The sequence below is a fragment of the Malania oleifera genome, chromosome 1, assembly GCF_029873635.1.
Source record: "Malania oleifera isolate guangnan ecotype guangnan chromosome 1, ASM2987363v1, whole genome shotgun sequence".
Classification (NCBI taxonomy): Eukaryota; Viridiplantae; Streptophyta; class Magnoliopsida; order Santalales; family Ximeniaceae; genus Malania; species Malania oleifera.
The window spans coordinates 94300236-94318048 of NC_080417.1; the positions used below are offsets into that span (position 1 = coordinate 94300236).

The 17813-nt window shown below is 36.3% G+C and overlaps 1 protein-coding gene across 3 annotated transcripts in view; it reads right to left on the bottom strand.

Moving 5' to 3' along the window:
* The window catches only part of LOC131150837 (uncharacterized), a 31328-nt gene extending 14156 nt beyond the window's left edge, over positions 1–17172 (bottom strand). The window contains exons 1-2 of one of the 3 annotated variants that reach the window (XR_009135621.1): positions 16855–17112; positions 5581–5710 (exon numbers count right to left, since the gene is read on the bottom strand). Coding sequence is in view for 2 of the 3 variants with exons in the window: in XM_058101838.1 (XP_057957821.1) it covers positions 5581–5710; positions 16855–16947 (223 nt within the window). In the remaining variant the exon portion in view is untranslated. Of the gene's footprint in view, positions 1–5580; positions 5711–16854 lie in introns of all 3 variants that reach the window. The other 2 variants (XM_058101838.1, XM_058101845.1) reach the window with 2 other exon arrangements.
* Positions 17173–17813: the final 641 nt, after the last annotated feature.

Genomic DNA, 17813 nt, shown 5'->3' on the forward strand with positions numbered 1-17813 from the left:
AATAGAATGTATTATAATTCAACATTAAAACTTTGAACAAGACCATCTGTAGCACAGAAAATGGAGATTTCTAGATACATTATTTGAGAACAGAAGAAAGAGAATATAAAGTAAATAATATACAACTAAGCAGCTCGGAAAGATAGCTATTTTGTTCCTTTTTCAATGGAAGCAAGCATGTCAGAAAAGATTCATTTTATCAGAAAACACAAGATTCTTTTGTCAGAGATCATGCATACGACATTGTAAGGTAAATGGCTCAGAAATATTAAAACAAAATGTAACACTCAGCACACTAAGGCTCCCATGCCATAAGAGGTCTAGATGTACAGTCTAACCTCCAAGCTTGGAAAGATTAATTCCGCTATTTGAACCTTTGACCTTCGAATTGCGACACCTTTATCATTGGGTCAAGATGATGTAGGTTTGTATTGTAAATGCTCAGAATTTTACACTACATAAAAAACATATGAATGTGGAGAACCTGTAGGATGTTTTGTATTGACTAATTCCAAGTGAAGTATCATACAAGAACCAGCGCACTTGTCCCAGAAATAGCAATTACACTTTAAAACAAAAGAATATTTTCCAAATACATTTGATGAAGGTGAAAAATTACGTGTGAATATCCCTTCACCCCCTATTTTTTAAAATTATACTCAAAAAAATTTTGATTGAAATAAAACAACTGGTGTAAAAAAGGCAACATGCTAGTCCAATTCACTAGTAAGTTTCAGTTGAGCAAGCTAATCTAGAGGTGCACAATCAGTGACCACTCAAGCAGTAAACTAATGAAAACATAGCTGTTTTTTTTTTTTTTTTTTAGATAAGAGAAAAAAATATATTAAAGACAGAATCAATGTACAAGGGAAGATGACAAGATATCCTTAAAAACAGATAAAAAAAAATACAAACTGACAGATTACAATAGAGCTGCCCTACAATCCATTTTAAGGTCAGGCAGCAGTGCTCCCCAAAAAACACCCAAAGAGTGGAAGCCAAGAACACCACTCTATCCCATATGAAAAAGGGGCAGTTTGTGCAACTCTTAAACATTCTCATGTTTCTCTCAATCCATAGAGTCCATAAGATAGCAAATACAGCACCACTCCATAGAGCACTGTCATCTCTTCTTGAACCAAAGTCCCTAAACCTCACAAGCAATAGAAACTCACATTCCACAGCACCAGTTAGTCTTTATCAAAATAAGGGAAGAGGGCATTCCATAGTTGTGCTGCCACCTTACAATGCACAAACGAGTGGGCAATTGTTTCATTGAGCTCACAGCGCATGACACATGTCGGAGCTGAGAGATTTGTAGCGCCTTCTTTTATGAAGCAAAATATGTGTGTTAATCCTATTCAGAATCACAGTTGGGAATTCCACGGAATAGAAGCCTTCCAAATGACGTGGCACCAATGGCAAAGGTTGGGAGAAGGGGATTTTCAAAGGTGTGAGAAAAGAGATTTTGAAGTGATGAGCTCTAACGAATCACCCCCCCCCCCCCCAATGCTCTTTCTCCCCATTTGAAGGTACAAAGTGGTCCAATGTAATAAGTAAGGTGGTAAGCTCATCTACCTCTCTTTTATTAAGATTCTTGAAGAAATGAAAATCACATGAAAAAGAGCCCCCTCATCACCCCTCCCCCCAAAAGAAATGAATGACAGGTGCATTTTGGAAAGAAAAAAGATTAGATAAACAAGGCACCTTCAGCTCCAAAGAAGTATCACCCGCCCAAAAATACTCCCAAAAACAAACCATATTGTCATTAACTAAGAGGGAAGAATGGACTTGCCACTTGGCATACGAATTTCTAGAAGCATGTAGACTCCCACCCACTATGATGGGTTCTATATTTACTTTTCATCACCTTGAGCCATAGGGAGTTAACTTCCAAGGAAAACTCCACGACCATTTACGAATCAAGAAGATGTTTTTGGAAACCACATTACCAAGTCCCACGTCCCCTTCACATTTGGGTCTACCAACAACCTCCCAACTCACTAAAAGCTCTCTCTGACCCTCCATAGAACCCAACCAAAGGAAATCATGCATCAATCTCTCTAAACTCCTAGATACTCTCAAAAGCATTTTAAAGAGGGAGAGGGAATAAATAGGTATTAGGAATGTCAGAATGCGAGGTACTAATAAGTGTAACATGACCCCCGAGAGACGAGTATGACTTCTTCCACTCTAGTATCCTGCACATTTTCTCAATAACGTCCCAAAAGGCAATAGAATTTGGGTTGCCCCTAGTCAAAGGCCAAAGTACGTAGTGGTAACTCAAGGGAAAACTCATTCTGCCAAGGTGTCACCCAAGTTATCAAAATCGCAATCCGGATCATAGAATCAACTCTACAATCCAAATTCAAACAAACGATCCAAGTCACAACAAAAATATGAATCAAGTAGAATCGTAAAAGGATTGCAGAATTGCAAGTAGAATTGTACCAATCCTACTTTTAACTTGCATTTTTTTTAGGCTTTAATAATAAGGCCCAATACATGTTGTTATTGGCCCAAAGGCCCCAAAAGGTTTACGTTTGGACCAAAGTCTTCAAAAATTGAGGCAAAATAACTCCCAGCCCCGCATCAATGTACAAATTCAGCAGAATCTGCACCTGACTTCCCTGGAGTTCGACACCTTAGCCATCTACTCCTCTTTGAAGTTCAGCAGCCCAACTCCTGAATTTCTCTCATATTCGACAACCAGAGAGCCCTCCATCTGACGAATGATGTTCAATCAGCAGCAGACAGCGGTCTTGGTGATCGAACAGCAGTTCTTTTGTGTTCAACAACCACAGATCCTGGTGTTCGACCAGAACTCAGTCATCAATAATCTTATTTCTTTGGTGTTTGACAAGAAACACCTCAGTCTACTTCAACACAGAGTTCTTGTGGTTCAATCAGCAGCACAGGGGAAAGAGCCAAGCCAGCAGCCCAACAGAGTTGCAGAAGTCTGCTTTGAAACAGATCTGCTTCTTTAAAAGCTTCAAGAAAGACTTAGTAGTGAGCTCTTTTCTTCTCCTTCTTCCTCTTCTTCTTTTCTTGCTCTTCTTTTTCTTATTTTTTATTGTCAGAACTTTTTAATAGTTTTATTGTATTTTTAACTTCTTATACTTGTTAAGTTACTAACCAAGTTTTTAGTCTTAAGACTTGTATAAAGTTCAACATATAATTTTTTAATATTTATTTTACATTGAAAGTAGAATCTTATGATTCTTGATCCAATTCTACAATCCAATCCTGCAGACCCATCCAAAGATCCCACTTAGGATCCCAATTCTGACAACCTTGGATTTTACACTGGAAGTAGGACCTTACAATTCTCAACCCAATTCTACGATCCAATCCTACAGATCCCTCGAACGACCCAACTTAGGATCCCAATACTGGCAATCCCACATCATACATGTACTAGGAAGATCTTGGACATATAAGGATGGCTTAGATTTCAATTATAAAGGTGGGTTTTATAGGACAAACCATAAGGCCAATGGACCAATGCAAACAATGCCTCACTAAAGTTGGCCCAAGATGTTTACATTTAATATAAAAGCCACCCTAGGGGTATTATGGCTTGTGGATCCTACATAGAGGTGTAGGTCCCACACAAAGGTGTGGGTCACTCTAACAAAATCGTTAGAGATCAGATGCTGCCATGATCCCACGTTGAACATGTACTAGGGAGATCTAGGACATATAAGGATACTTTAGCCTTCACCATATGAGGTGCCCTTTGTAAAACAAAACTGTGAGGCCAGTGGACCAAAGCAAACAATGCCTCCAGAGTTCATTGAGACCATTACACAAGGTCATGAACCTCTCTACTCTAAGTCCATCACACCCAAACTGACACGGCCACCCTACCCTTGGACAAATTGATCTTTAAACCAAATATCTTCTCAAAGATCTTAAGCAAGATAACCTCACAGAATTTCACAAAATTGTTACCATTAACAAATTGAAGATGAGATGCCTTAACTTCATCCCTAGCGCCCCCCCACCCCCCCCCCCACCCAAAAAAAAAAAAAGTGAAGACCTATGATCACCTCTGAACCATGTGCATGTAAAAGAAACCTATGTAAGGTGTCACCACCAAGTGAATAAAAAAGGAAACAATGGATCCCTTTGCACGAGCCCTCGAGATGCCCCGAATGAATCTCTCGGATGACCATTGACAATAACTGAAAAGAAGGTTGAGCTTTCCCTCCAACTCCTCCAGACCTCCCCAAAACCTTTTCTACACATCACCTAATCCAATAAGCCCTAGTTTATAACAAGCTGTTTTGCAAATAAAAAAATGAATAGAAATTTCCTTCCAAATATTCAAACTCAAAACACTCCTTCCCGTATCTAAGTTCCTATCACATTCAGACAGATCATCTAAGCCAAGGTCTCCAAGGATTTTCCCCCCTTGAAGGGTAGTGAGAATGCTACTTTAAAAATTCAAAAAAATTTGGGAAGAAAAAGGTCAGCCAGAAACAAAATTACAAATATATCAATATTTACCTCCTATGTGCACCACATGAAACCTACAGAATATCTTGTACAAAGTTACATAGCAAATCATCTACTTCTATTTGTATCCCTAGTCCATGGTTTTAAATAAAGGCCGCGACCGTTACAAAACGCCGTTACGTAATGGTTTTTTGGGTTACCGATACCGTTACACACCGCAAAATCGATGGGAAGAAAAATCACGGCCATAACGGAAGTTACGGACCGCGACCATTATGTAAAGGCCACTATGGCCGTTATGTAACCGCTACAGGACTGTTACACCAAAAAAATATTTTATTTTTTACTTTTTTTTCTCACTTTTTCTCTCTTTTTCATATATCATTCTCAATATACCAAGTGACAAGAGGGGGAAAAGATTATGATAAGGATGACAATGATACAAAATTTACTATTTTTTTAAATACTCACAATAGATGCATTAATTAACAATTTCAAAATACTAACTTGTTAGGAAAAAAAATTTTTTTTTTTTATAATATTAGTCATGTGATATTTATGTTCCTTATTTTTCAACTTCAACCTTCTTTCTTTTCTAGCTATTTTATATTTATATTATTTGTATGTCTTATGTGTCTAATAGATTAATGGAGTGTATAATGTATTTTGTTTTATTAATTAATTACACATAAGAATTTATCGCAGATAAGAACAATGAGAAGTATAAATACGCACACGCACACACACACACACACGCAAACATAATTTTCTATCAATGGTAGTTTAAAACAAATGTAAACTTGTTGCCCTTACCAAATGACTTAGTCACTCAAACTAAAGGATCCAAAATACACTAATTTTTTTCTAAGAATGGCTAAAAGCTTAAAACATTAAAGTACGCTAATATGCACAAGGTTGTGCGTGCTTCAAAAAAATTCACAGCGTTACACCTGCTTCCCGTTATGTAACATCCGCTACTCCCGCTACCTGTTACACCCATTACGTTACGTTACGCTACCAGCTACGGCGATTTAAAACCATGCCCTAGTCCCTACTTTTCCTCTTAGTTCAATAAAATTTTGTAAGGGAGCCACCTTCTTAGGACAAAGAAAACTGTACCTTTCTCAGAAACTTTAGAAAATATCAAGTCTGCAGATGTAAGCATTAGTGAGGCTAGATCCAACCATCTCCCAATTACCATGCATTCTTGTGCTTCCACGCATAATCTAGCTACTTGAGGCTCCGCAACCTAACAATGCAAAAGCAACCGGAAAAAAATTTAGAAAAAACGCATCATCTAGAGAACAAGGCTCCTGCGCCATATTAGGGATATGAGGATAGCAAGGTGTACACATCTTGACCTCTGCATTTAGCTGTTTCAATAAATTGCACCTGTGACCTTCAGGTTCAGGTATAAACACCCTTACAAATGGGTCAAAGCTAACCATCAATTTAGATTGTATAATTTCACACACCCAATTCATTTATTCATGTACAACAATAACAAATAAATCTTTAGTTTAGCAATCTCAAAAATTTTGGCATCTAAAAGCAAAATTTGCTACAGTTGGTCAACTCTTATTCCAAAATATCAACTAATTCACACTATACAAAAGAAATATTCAAACAAAACCAAGGAAACTAGGCTTCATTCACATACATGGAAAAAATTTTCAAGGGAAGAATCACATGCTATTGTTCCAGAGCAAAGGTATATAAAACAAAAAGAAAAATCCAGGCATACCTCAACTCAATTTGCACTGAAATTGTGCCAGGATGAGGGCTTTACTTGTGAGGCACCTACTTTAAATGCTAGGGAAAAGTAGGCGTGCACATTTTTTTTTATGAATTTGCCTTATGCCCCCACAATACCTTTAACTCTTAAAAAACCCATTTTTAACATAAAAGATCGTCTTTTATGTAACCTATTAAAGTCCCGAAGACATTAAAGAGCCAAAAAGCCCTTTTTGGAGCATCTCTTCACTCATAGCAAGAAAAACGCACATTCTAGGAAGCTGTGTAATCAAGCACTCCAAAGGTTAACAAGCACTACTCTTTCTTCATTAGTGTTTTGTTAATCATGATTTATTTGAATAATTCTCCTCTGATCATATTGAGTTTTTTTTTTTTTCAATTCACTTTTTGTATCCGTAAAAAGAGAGACACAGGGCACCAGGTGGTGCCACCCATTTACAAATAAAATGAAACAAGTCAGGAATCACTTACTATTTATAGTGTTCAAATATTACAAAATAGTAAAGGCATCTAACATATACGAGCTACTAAACCAGTTACTTAAGAGTGGTCAGTTGTTTATCCTTCAGCACGGTGAGCCATGAGGTTGACCCTTCTAAGTTCCTGCTCCTTTCTTTACACACAATCCAAAAGATAGTGAGAGAAATCAGAGAAATAGCTGTTCTTCTCTTGTTGCATGATGAGAGTTCCTTCCCATGCCCAAATCTCCTGTGTCTTTGCTGTAACCCACTGCTAGGTTTCAGCTCACGTCTCTGAACCTTGTATCCTTCTCCGTTTTCATGGTTATTTTCTTCACTTCCTTTTGCATTAAATGTTAGGCTTTTTCTAGAGTGAAATCTGAGCAATTTTATTTTCTTAAATCCAATACTGAACAGTTTTAGCTGAAATAATCATCCAAATTTCAAACAAAATGCCTACTCATAGAATGCTTATGCTATGTCAAAATAGTGAGAGCTCATCATAACTATGTTGTAAAGGATAATGGGGTTTTATCTTGTGTTTTGTAACTTCTATTTGAAACAATAAGATGGGTGCTAAGCTTTTAAAAGAGATTGGAAACCAAACTGCAAATTTGATGTTTTAGAAAGGGGATGTTCACTAATTCACTAAATCATTTCTTCCGTCCAATAAGAAATACTAGTTTACTTGATAGTTGATATTAGTCAGAACCAATGATAAATCTTTAATATAGTTAATTATTTTAGTTTGGATCTTAAGTATTAGTGAACGCATCTAAAGAAGATTATTGTGGCCAAAATAATGAATTGTTTGAAGTACGTGAAAGTGGTTTAGGAGCAAAAGTGTTTTAGGGTGGATTTAGTCAAAGTTCAATGTAAGCATATGCTGACTGAAGCATCATTTGGCAAGCTCTCAAGAGGGTATCAATCCTTATCCCAAAGTTCCAAAGGATAAAAGGTAATACAATTTTTTTTTTTTTTTAAATTAAATGAGCTACTTTGAGAGATTGGTGATGGATCCTAGAGCTAGCAAGAATATCTTCTCCAGAAATCAAGAGATGGTCAAGGAGGGGATGCACTGAGGTACTGGAGCGAACCACAAACAACCAAAATTTAGAGGTCCTTTATCACAACCATGACCACCAATCTGTGAAGGCATGGCAAATTATGGATCAGGATATGCACGAAGCTAAGAGCACAGATTCCAAAAAATGAAGATTTATACATAAGAAAGATAGCCAAACATAAGAAAGCTTGATAAAATATAACTAGGCAGATGGGAAAAAGTAGACACCGTATTAATTATTTTTTTCAAGAGGCATGCTGGGCCATGGTTCATAAAAACAGTTGATCTAACTGATACCAATACAAATGGTGGGCTTATATTTAAATATATTGATGAGGCGATTAATGAAATCAGACAGGAGAGCAATCTGAAGATTATTATTGATACTGCATCAAATTATGTGAATGTGGGGCAAAAAATAAAAAATAAATTGGACTTGTATGCACTGATTTGATGTTTAGAAAGTTCAAAAGATGTGTAAAAAACTATTTAAAAAGCTACACAAGTTGTAAGATTTATTTGAGCCCATATTGAAGTTCTCAGCATGATGATCAAGAGCTTCAACGTGAAGCACAAATACTTGAAAAACATATCTCAATACATCCATAATGCTTCCTAGACTTGTGCATAGATATTTTCTATTGAAAATACATCAAATAATTAGTTTCAAGACATACTTCTTACAGTCAAAAATGTTTTATTTTCCAACTGCTAAATAATTTAGGCAATCAACATCACATTTGAATAAAATATATATTTTCTATAAAAAGAAGAAAGATTTTTTGTAATCGAATAAGAAGGAATGTACAAACAGAAGGGTAAGAAATCCTCTTATAATAAAGCCAAAAGAAATTCAAAACACTTTCCAATAAAAATATGCAGTCCTTCCCAACCAGATGCCCAACAAAGCAGCAAATTTCTTACTCCTCCCAAATCCTCTATAAGAAACATCCAAAAGCCTTCCACCACCTTCAGACAAACCCGATTTTCTCCAAAACAACCAAAGAACCTAATCCATGTACCCCAGGTAAATGAACAGTGTAAGAAGAGATTTGAAGCAGTCACTAAAGTGTTAAGCACAAAATAAAAATATCTGGAGCCATGCCTTCAAAGACCTACTCTGCAATAGATTGTTAGTATTAACTCTATTAGAATCACCAACCAAACAAATGCTTTACAAAAGGTTTTTGGCCCTCCAAATATGATGATGGGGCAAAAACTACTTCCACTCTTACCCACATTCTACGCCTTGTTTAAGCCTCTTGGGGCTTGTTATATATATTTTAGTTAGAACAACACATGGTGGTTAAACTTTAAAAGTTACGCACTCAATTATGAAACATATACCCACCATATCAAAAGAAATGGTCCATGATCGCAAAAATTGGCAGAAAAGGATTCATATAGCCGACCCCACTTAGTGGGACTAAGGCTTGGTTTTGTTTGTTTGTTTGTTTTGTTTATACCCACCATATTGCATCCTAAATTTTCAAGAATTTCCAGACCATATTCATTCATCATCTCACAGTGACACACTTTTCCACTACTAATCTCACATCCAAAGCAGTTACAAGCAAACGACATCACGTCAAGTTACTTCAGAAAAGCTCACTCTTAGCAGCTAAGCAGAAAAAAAGTCAAAAGACTTGAAACTATATAGTTTAAGAAAAGTTTATTCAAATGAAAGGAGTTGTCTGCCATGGCATATATCTCTACTATTAATTAAACAAACCTTCTTTTAATCATTATTTATTTTCCCTCATACTCCAAAAATACCCCTCGTATTAACAAGTTGCCATTTAATAACAATATTTACAAAAGATGGGAAGATAAGTTCTTATCCAAAAAAAAAGAAAAGGTAGATATATAGGTAATTTGAGAAGCTAATTTCATTTTTCATATCTGCATAAATTTTCCACCCTCCCCAAAAAAAAAAGGGCATTAGGGGGTTCTAAAGCACATGTGCAATGGATGCTCAGAGCTGTGTATAATCGAGGAAAACAGACAGCCTCAACTGTAGAGAATTCACATACAAGCCTTCAACTATGGTGAATTCACATGCATATTTGTTAAATAAACCAAGTTGGAACAAACGGATGTGGACTCTAAACCTCCATCCACCTTTAGACATGGCTGGTTACCATCTAAAAATCCTCAACCACATTAAAATTTTCAAATATTGAAGAAATGAGAAAGGTATAGTTTGATTGTATGGAGAGAATGCTAGATTATGATGAACAGCCCATTGATGAGATTCAACCGCAAAATATAAGCTTCCTATGCTGACATTTTTGTTACTGTATTCTTAAGCACATTGATCGAAGCAGGGCTATCCCTATATTGACAAGAGTTGGCCTTCAGTTCACTAGCTTGCTTGTAATGCTATTGGATGTGAAAAAAATTGAAGCAGCTTTTAAGTAGTAATAAAATCAATGCTCTATAGTAATTGCTGGTTCCACTATTTGATTATTAGTAACTGCAAATTTAAATAGCTTTGCTTTTACGTTGGATAACAAAAGAGCATCAACAAAATGGCAGTTCTCTCAGGCAAACATTTTATATCCCAGATTCCAACCAATTCGACTTCTGAGAGCAGTAGAGCAGATGGGTCTTTCACAAGTTTATGGGCATGCAGACGAAAAGGCTACAAAATAGCTTTGGGAAAACCACCATAATTGCCAGTGGTGCATTTGTGGAGACATCCATGTTTGTTTTCCAAATAAAAGGGAAGAATACCGGAACAACAGTGGCATAAAGAGATTTTTCCAGGACTGCAAACAATTCGAAGTTGGTCAATCTCCCTTTCCAGAAGGGTTGAACATTTGGTCAAACAACAGGGAACATGCTAGCTTTCCAAGATTGGCAGGCATCTCCACCAACTAGGAGGAATTTTTTTCTGGATCTCCAGCAGCTGTCTCCCTAGAATATTTCTCTTTATTTTCCGTAGATGTGTCTCCATAGGCCTTGCTCTGATCATGTTCCTCTTATAAGGATTGTGGGAGATCAGCCAGAGGTGAAATGCCTCTTTTGCTTTCAAAACATTGGGGCACATGACGTTGATGAAAGAAGCTCCTAGTTCCTTGCCCAAGAAACTTGATTTCTAAAATATGACTTGGAATAGACGGAATAAGAACTCAGAAGGGCAGATTTGGTCCAAGGAACTGCACAAAGTTAAGGAACTGGGCGTAAAGAAAATGATCCATGTCCTAGAAGAAAAAGCTGCAAGAGACAAACTTTAAAAAGCAGTTGCCAGTCTTTTAATTGAACAAGTACCCTACAGGCAGAAATCCAGACCCCTTGGCTACTTTGGCAGACAGCAGGAGATAATAACACTAGATATTTTTTAAAGTGGCTACTTTTGCAAAGAAGCACCAACTTCACAATCAGGATGTCCATCAATGGGATGAGTACTGGTAAATATAAGGTAATGTTTGGGAGCAGTGTTTTAAAAGGCATTCTTAAGGATGCGCGCCCCAATGCATTCTGAGGCTAAAATGCCCCAAGGCATATTTTAAAATGCAAAACTCCTCATATTCGTATGCCTTTTGCAGCTTGGCTTACGCCTCAGCCAACACAACACGCCTTTCATGCCTTAGAGTTCTAAGGTGTATGCATATATCACATATATCAACCTATTTTCTAAAATATAAAAGATATTTTCAAAACAGAAAAGCATATTAGGGCACAAATCCCGCTCATTCATGCAGTCTCCAGTCTCTCAATGATGGCAGCCCCTAGATGAAGCATCCCCCTCCATGAAGCATCCCACTCAATGAAGCAACTCCCTTAACAAAGCCTCTCTTCGACAAAGCTGCGTCAATCTTCTCCAGCGAGAATCCTACTCCGATGCCATCATCTCTCTTGCAGAGCACAATTCCCAATCTTCTTTCTTCGATGGGCCGATCGTATCTTCAAGAATTTCTCTCGCCTCGCATCTCAACAATTTCTCTATCTCTCATGTCTCGAGTCTGTCTCTCGTCTAAGTGTTCTCCCAGTTTACAGATGAGCTATTTCCCCAGCCCTTTTTGTACCCTTGTGTCATTTTTATTAAGTGTCCGGCTGTCTCATTATAGTCCATGCCATGGGCATGTGGCAGATTTATGTATTCAGACTTTAGAATTCTTTTTTCCATACTATTTTTCATTTTTCAATTCAAACAAAAAAATCTGTAATTTATTTAATAATTTAATATTTATTTTGATATGTATAATTTATTTTTAAATATTTAAAATAAAAAATAAATTTTCAAAAGGCTTACACCTCACCTCACTAGGAGTAAAATGTCATGCCTTACGCTTTCGCCTTTTAAAACACTGTTTGGGAACATGGAGTTTGGACCATGGATTTGGATTTGGATTTGGATTTATACAAATTTCAATACAATTTTATGCTACATCTTATCCAAATCCAATACAACTCCAAGTCTAAAGCCTCTACAGACATAGGGTAATGAGTATTTCATAGAGAATTGTGAAATTTTATGAATTCTCGTACAAAAATACTGAGGACATGAGATCCAAGCTTGACGGTTTGGAATTTGACTCGATCACTGAAGAAGACATATCTCTGCTGGAAAGGCATTGGCCCTTTCTCAAAAAAAAAGTATTTGAAGCTGTCAACACTTGTAAAGCGAATCACGCACCTAAGCCTGATGGAATAGCCATGACTTTCTTTAAGAAGTGCTAAAGCATCATCATGAATCAGGTAATGGCCTCCTTTCAGAAAGTTTTTAGCAAAGCAGGTTTGGAAATAAACAAAAAAAAAAAAAGGTTGGAATGCTAGTTCTATAGTCTTAATTGAAACAAACAACAATAATAATAAGGGGCAGAAGACATTAGGGACTTTCAAATAACCAGTTTGGTGGTAAATCTCTACATATTAATGGCTAAGTTCTTGAATTGAGACTTTAAAAAGGTGTAGGAAAGTGATCTCAAAAGCACAAAATGCTTCTGTTCCTGTAAGAAGAACGTTGGATATAGTGTCAGTAGGTAGAGAATGTTCAAACTGGGATCAGAAAAATGATCCAGGCTTGGTACGCAAATGCATATTTAAAAAAGAATAAGACAACGTTAACTCAGAATTTCCCTTTTATTTGATGGAGAGGATGGAGTTTGTAGCAGATGGACAGGGTAGATTATCTTCAACACTTCAACAGCCAAATTTACTGTGCTAATCAACCGTGCCCAAAGGCTTCTTTGAAAGCTGGCAAGAGGTAAATCAGGGGCACCCTATTTCATCTTTTTTATCTCACCTGTTATTTTCTGATGCCATTACTGTGTGGAGCTCAAGAGGGTCAACTTAGGCATCTCAGATGTGCTTTCCCATGGTTTGAAGCTGTCTCCAGCCATAAATATAGATATTTTAAGAAATGAAATGACAGGCAAGATTATCCTCATGGGAGATGTAAGGAACTTGTATCAGCTTGCAGCTAGCTTTGGTTGCAAAATTGGGAAATTGCCCACTATCCACCTGGAATTGCTGCTAGATGCTTTCTTTGGAATAAAAAGCTATATGGGATATAGACATATTGATGCAGGGGCAGCATCAAGGTTCTGCAGCCATGGAGAAATTAGAAGAGAAGAAGGAAGGGGAAGGGAGGAGAGAAGAGATACCAGAAGAAAATCCATGTTCACTTCAATTCAAATTCATCAACAACTGCCTACATCATGGCTTTCACACACTATTTATAAGAAAGCCTCTAAACATATGAAATCATACACATACCCCTAAAACTACATGACATTACAAACAAACCCCTAGAATACACAATTACTATAAACAAGCCCCCAACATAAATAATCCTAAACTCCTAATACAAGCAAACCACACACATATACTGAAAACTAAATAACTAAGCACATTTGGGTTTCGGACCCAATAAACCATTCACCCTATTCTTAGACATAGGCCTCCTAATTGGCTCGAAATGATCCATCCAAATAGCCGCTTCTCGTCCCACATCACATATAGTAGTTGAAAGTTTTGAAAGGAGATTTGCAGGGTGAAGGCAACAATATTTATCCAGGGAGGTAGAGTCAATCTTAATTAAAGCACTTTAGCCTGCTCACCAAATTACTTTATCTCCCTTTTTCACAATTCCATCAGTGGTGGCCAGACGACTTGAAAATTTGCAGAGAGATTTCTTTGGTGAATCAAAGAGGATGGAAAAATGTTCCATCGAGTTGGATGGAACCCCGTTTAGTCTTCTGGTAATTTTGAAGTTCCGAGATTGACTTAAGACACTTGCAAAAATTTAATAAAGCCCTTTTAACCAAGTGGTTGTGGAGATGTGCAGTAGGAAATGAAAGTTTCTAGCAGAGGAAGATTGTTGACAACTATGATCAAGCAGCAAGGGATTAGTGGACAAAGGAGACAAGACTTCCCTATGGATTGGCCTTCAGAAGAGTATTATGAAAGATATGGGTGTGCTAAGTTTATTACCTTTCACTTTGTTATCAGTAATTAGAAGAGGATCTGGGCGTGCTAAGTTTATTACCTTTCACTTTGTTATCAGTAATTAGAAGAGGATCTGATTCCAGTTGGGTGATTGATGTGGAGACAGGAGACATGACCTTAAAAAAAGCTTTCCCAGCTTTATTCAACCTTACCAGAGATAAAGATGAGTTGGCGTCCAACACAGCCAAGTGGGAGGGAGGTGGTATAGTTTGAAAACCAAACAGTAAAATAGAGTTACAGGACTGGGAGATGCAGCATGTCGCAAAGAGGACTGGGAGTTGCAGCACGTCCTTAAACTCTCAAGCATGCTTTATAGCATCATATTGGTGCAAATGGAGAGCAACATCGGGTGCTTGATAATTAAGACTTCCAAATTCTAGGTCAAGTGCACCACAATGTCAGCAACAACAGGACTGTGCACATCCCTTGGAGAACAATTTGCATATTTAGAATGCAAAACCAAGAAGGTAGCTTTTTCTTCTGATTGGGGAGTGGCATATGAAGCTATTATAATTGAGTACAGCCTAAGGAAGATTGAAGCAATTACTGTCAATCAATTCTTTTCAGTTTGGCTTGTCTGGGGAAAAAAAAAAGATGAAAATCCTAATCATTTTTTGCTCAAGTGCTGCCAGGCAAGGAAATTATGGAGTACAATCTGGCAGTGGTTTAGCCTTTAGAGTTGCCTGGACCATGCCTTACCCCTGCCCCATTCAGTTGCTGGAAGATGAAGGGCTATGAGCAGGGGCTAAGAAGCTCTGGAACTTAGTCCTCTATGTTTGTTTTTGGTGCATTTGGAAGGAAAGAAATAGAACATTTGAAGAGAAAAATATTTGTTTCAAATGCAATTTTCTGGGATCGGTAGTGTTTCTTCTCTAAATCTTGTTTCATAGCTGTATTTTTTGAACTGGTGATTTTCTTATATCTTTGTTGGTTCTTTTAAAGCTAGTTTGGTAACCCCCCTTGATGTCCTTGATATGATTTACCATTACTGATCAAATAAAATAAAAATATAGGAATAAGTCTGAGCATTACCAATTGTATGCCATAGTATATGTAATATACAGCACTAGCCTGAGCAAATGCTCATCTAGTTCTAGTTGCGGAATTGTTAAAATGATGAATGGATTGGGGAAAACAAGAAAAAGATCTCTCTCAACTGATACTTCTTGGCTTGATGATTGTGACATCTTTGCAGTTGATCTGAGTTACTATCAGTTTAGATTTATGAAAGAGGCATTAATTCAGACAAATGTTGCTGAGCTTAATACCTTTTTAATCAGCAAAAAAAAAAAATGAATTAAAAGCTCAGCTTCTAAAGTAAGTGTTTATCTAATATTGTAATTCAATCTTTTGAGGACAAATTTCTTAGTCAGTCCCACATGTTTAAATGGTATCCGTAGATAATGATTTGCACGAGGGAGAAAGGTTATCACTGTCCAAGTGAATGTGAACTTTGAGGACGCAAAGAGACTTGAATAGAAACCTGACCACCAAGGAATTGTTCGATAACAATGATAACATTGATCAAGAAGACCAAGAATGATATATTTGGTATTAAGTTAAATGGTTTTTATATTGGTATGGGGTTCTATGAACTTTGTCACTTGATGATTGTTATGAAATCGAGTGCTACTTATGCTTGAATTATGTAGAAATATTTCACGTCTAGATAAGATGAGTCATGTTACAGACTATAGTCACTTCACAATTTTTCATTTATCAACACATGCTAGTACTGTAATTAGACTTATTCATATGTTAAAATTTCAATGCCTAGAAAGCTTAAACCGGGGCTTGGCAGCCTAATATTCCCCTCACAGGGCGTAAAAAGTTTAATACCTCATTTTACACTTTCACTTTTGAAAAAAAAAATATTGGGTGAAAGATCCTCTTCCTGAGATAAATTGAGAGGCATAAAACATTATCATCATGCTTCCAAAAGGATACGCAGCGAACTAAAGGAAGCCTCAACTAGTTCCTTAACTCAAAAAACTTTTGAGTCCAGAGGAAAGTGCCCAAGAACAAACTGCCCACTGGGCAAACCACTGGGCTATAATCCTTGCTTGGGGCGAGGAACAAAACTAACTGAACAAACTGGCCTTGAAGCCAGGAATACCAGAATCTCGCAAAAACAACAGGTGCCTTGGCCCATAATCAGAATGGTGCCAAAACATTGCTCCTACCATAAATCAATTATTTAACATTCTCAAAACATCACAAATATCAATGTGGCCTCGTGTCAATAACACTAACTAAAACCCCACAGCTTGTTTGATCTCCCCCAACTAAAAACATCCAGCACGAACCACAATAAATCCAAATGCAATACCCAAAAAAAAAAAAAATCAACTGGTTCATATCAGATCTTATTTTTAATCTAACAGAATATCATATCTTTATCAATAATAATTAATGAATTAATTTTGTTAAAAATAAATCAAATTTTCACCAAAACAATGACAAGGAGTTCTTTTGTACTCTCAATATGCCTCTCTTGGGATCCGTTGTTTTATGATGCACCTTTATGGTTGATAATTCGCAGCAATAATAAACAAGGAACTGTCTTTATGATGAATATCGACATAAAGTTTTTCAAAATTTACAAAAAAGAAAAAAAAAAGTACGGAAATAGATAAATGCTATACATAGGCTGAGTACCTCAGGACCAGCATCGGCCCAGGCAAGCTCGGAAGTGAATCGTACGACTGAGAGCGCGGGATCATCCTCAGAGGTTGGAACAATGGTCGTCATTGCTGAAGCTGCTCGGAGCAGAAGATAGAAGTCTAGATATGCAACAGACGAAAGATGGAGAAGAGCCAGAGAACGAAAGAGAAACCCTAACGTGGAGGGGTCCCTGTCGTTTCAATGGCTATTGAGGTTTTAACTGATGCTACACGGCTATTACCGTCCATGATGAGTGCGCGTTGCGGGCTCGTCTGACCTCAGTAGAGGTTCAAAATATATTATAAATGTCATGTAGGATTAGAATCCCATTGAATGAAAAATAATAGTATAAATTATTATTATTATAATTTTAAATAAATTTGTAATATATTGTCTTAATTTCGTTTAAAAAAAATACTAAAGTGTAATACTTTATCTAAAATTCAAAAATAAAAAATAAAAAAATAGGCATTATTATGATGACATGTAAAAATAAGGACATAAAAATCTTTTAAAACAAAAGATGTAATATGACACGAATTTTTTAATTACAATTACAATAAATATTGAATTTAATACTTACATAACATTATATATAAAAAATGAATTTTATAAAAATCTCTATACATGAATTCTTTTTGAGAAAATATTAATAATTTTATTACAATTTTTAAATTGTTAGTTTCTACCTAAACTCTTAATTATCATTATTTTTTGTGTACATAGTAATCAATTAATGATTTCTTATAAATTTTGATTTTATTTTTCAAAGAATACTTCTAGGTTCATAGTTTTATTTTTTAAAATTTATCTTTTAAAATTATATTGTTATTTATCTAAATACACATAATAATAATTTTAGAAGGCATTAGACAAATTTACATATTTTTATTTAACATATATATAATATGATTGCATTTATTTTATTTTTTAAACGAAATGGATGTTTTTAG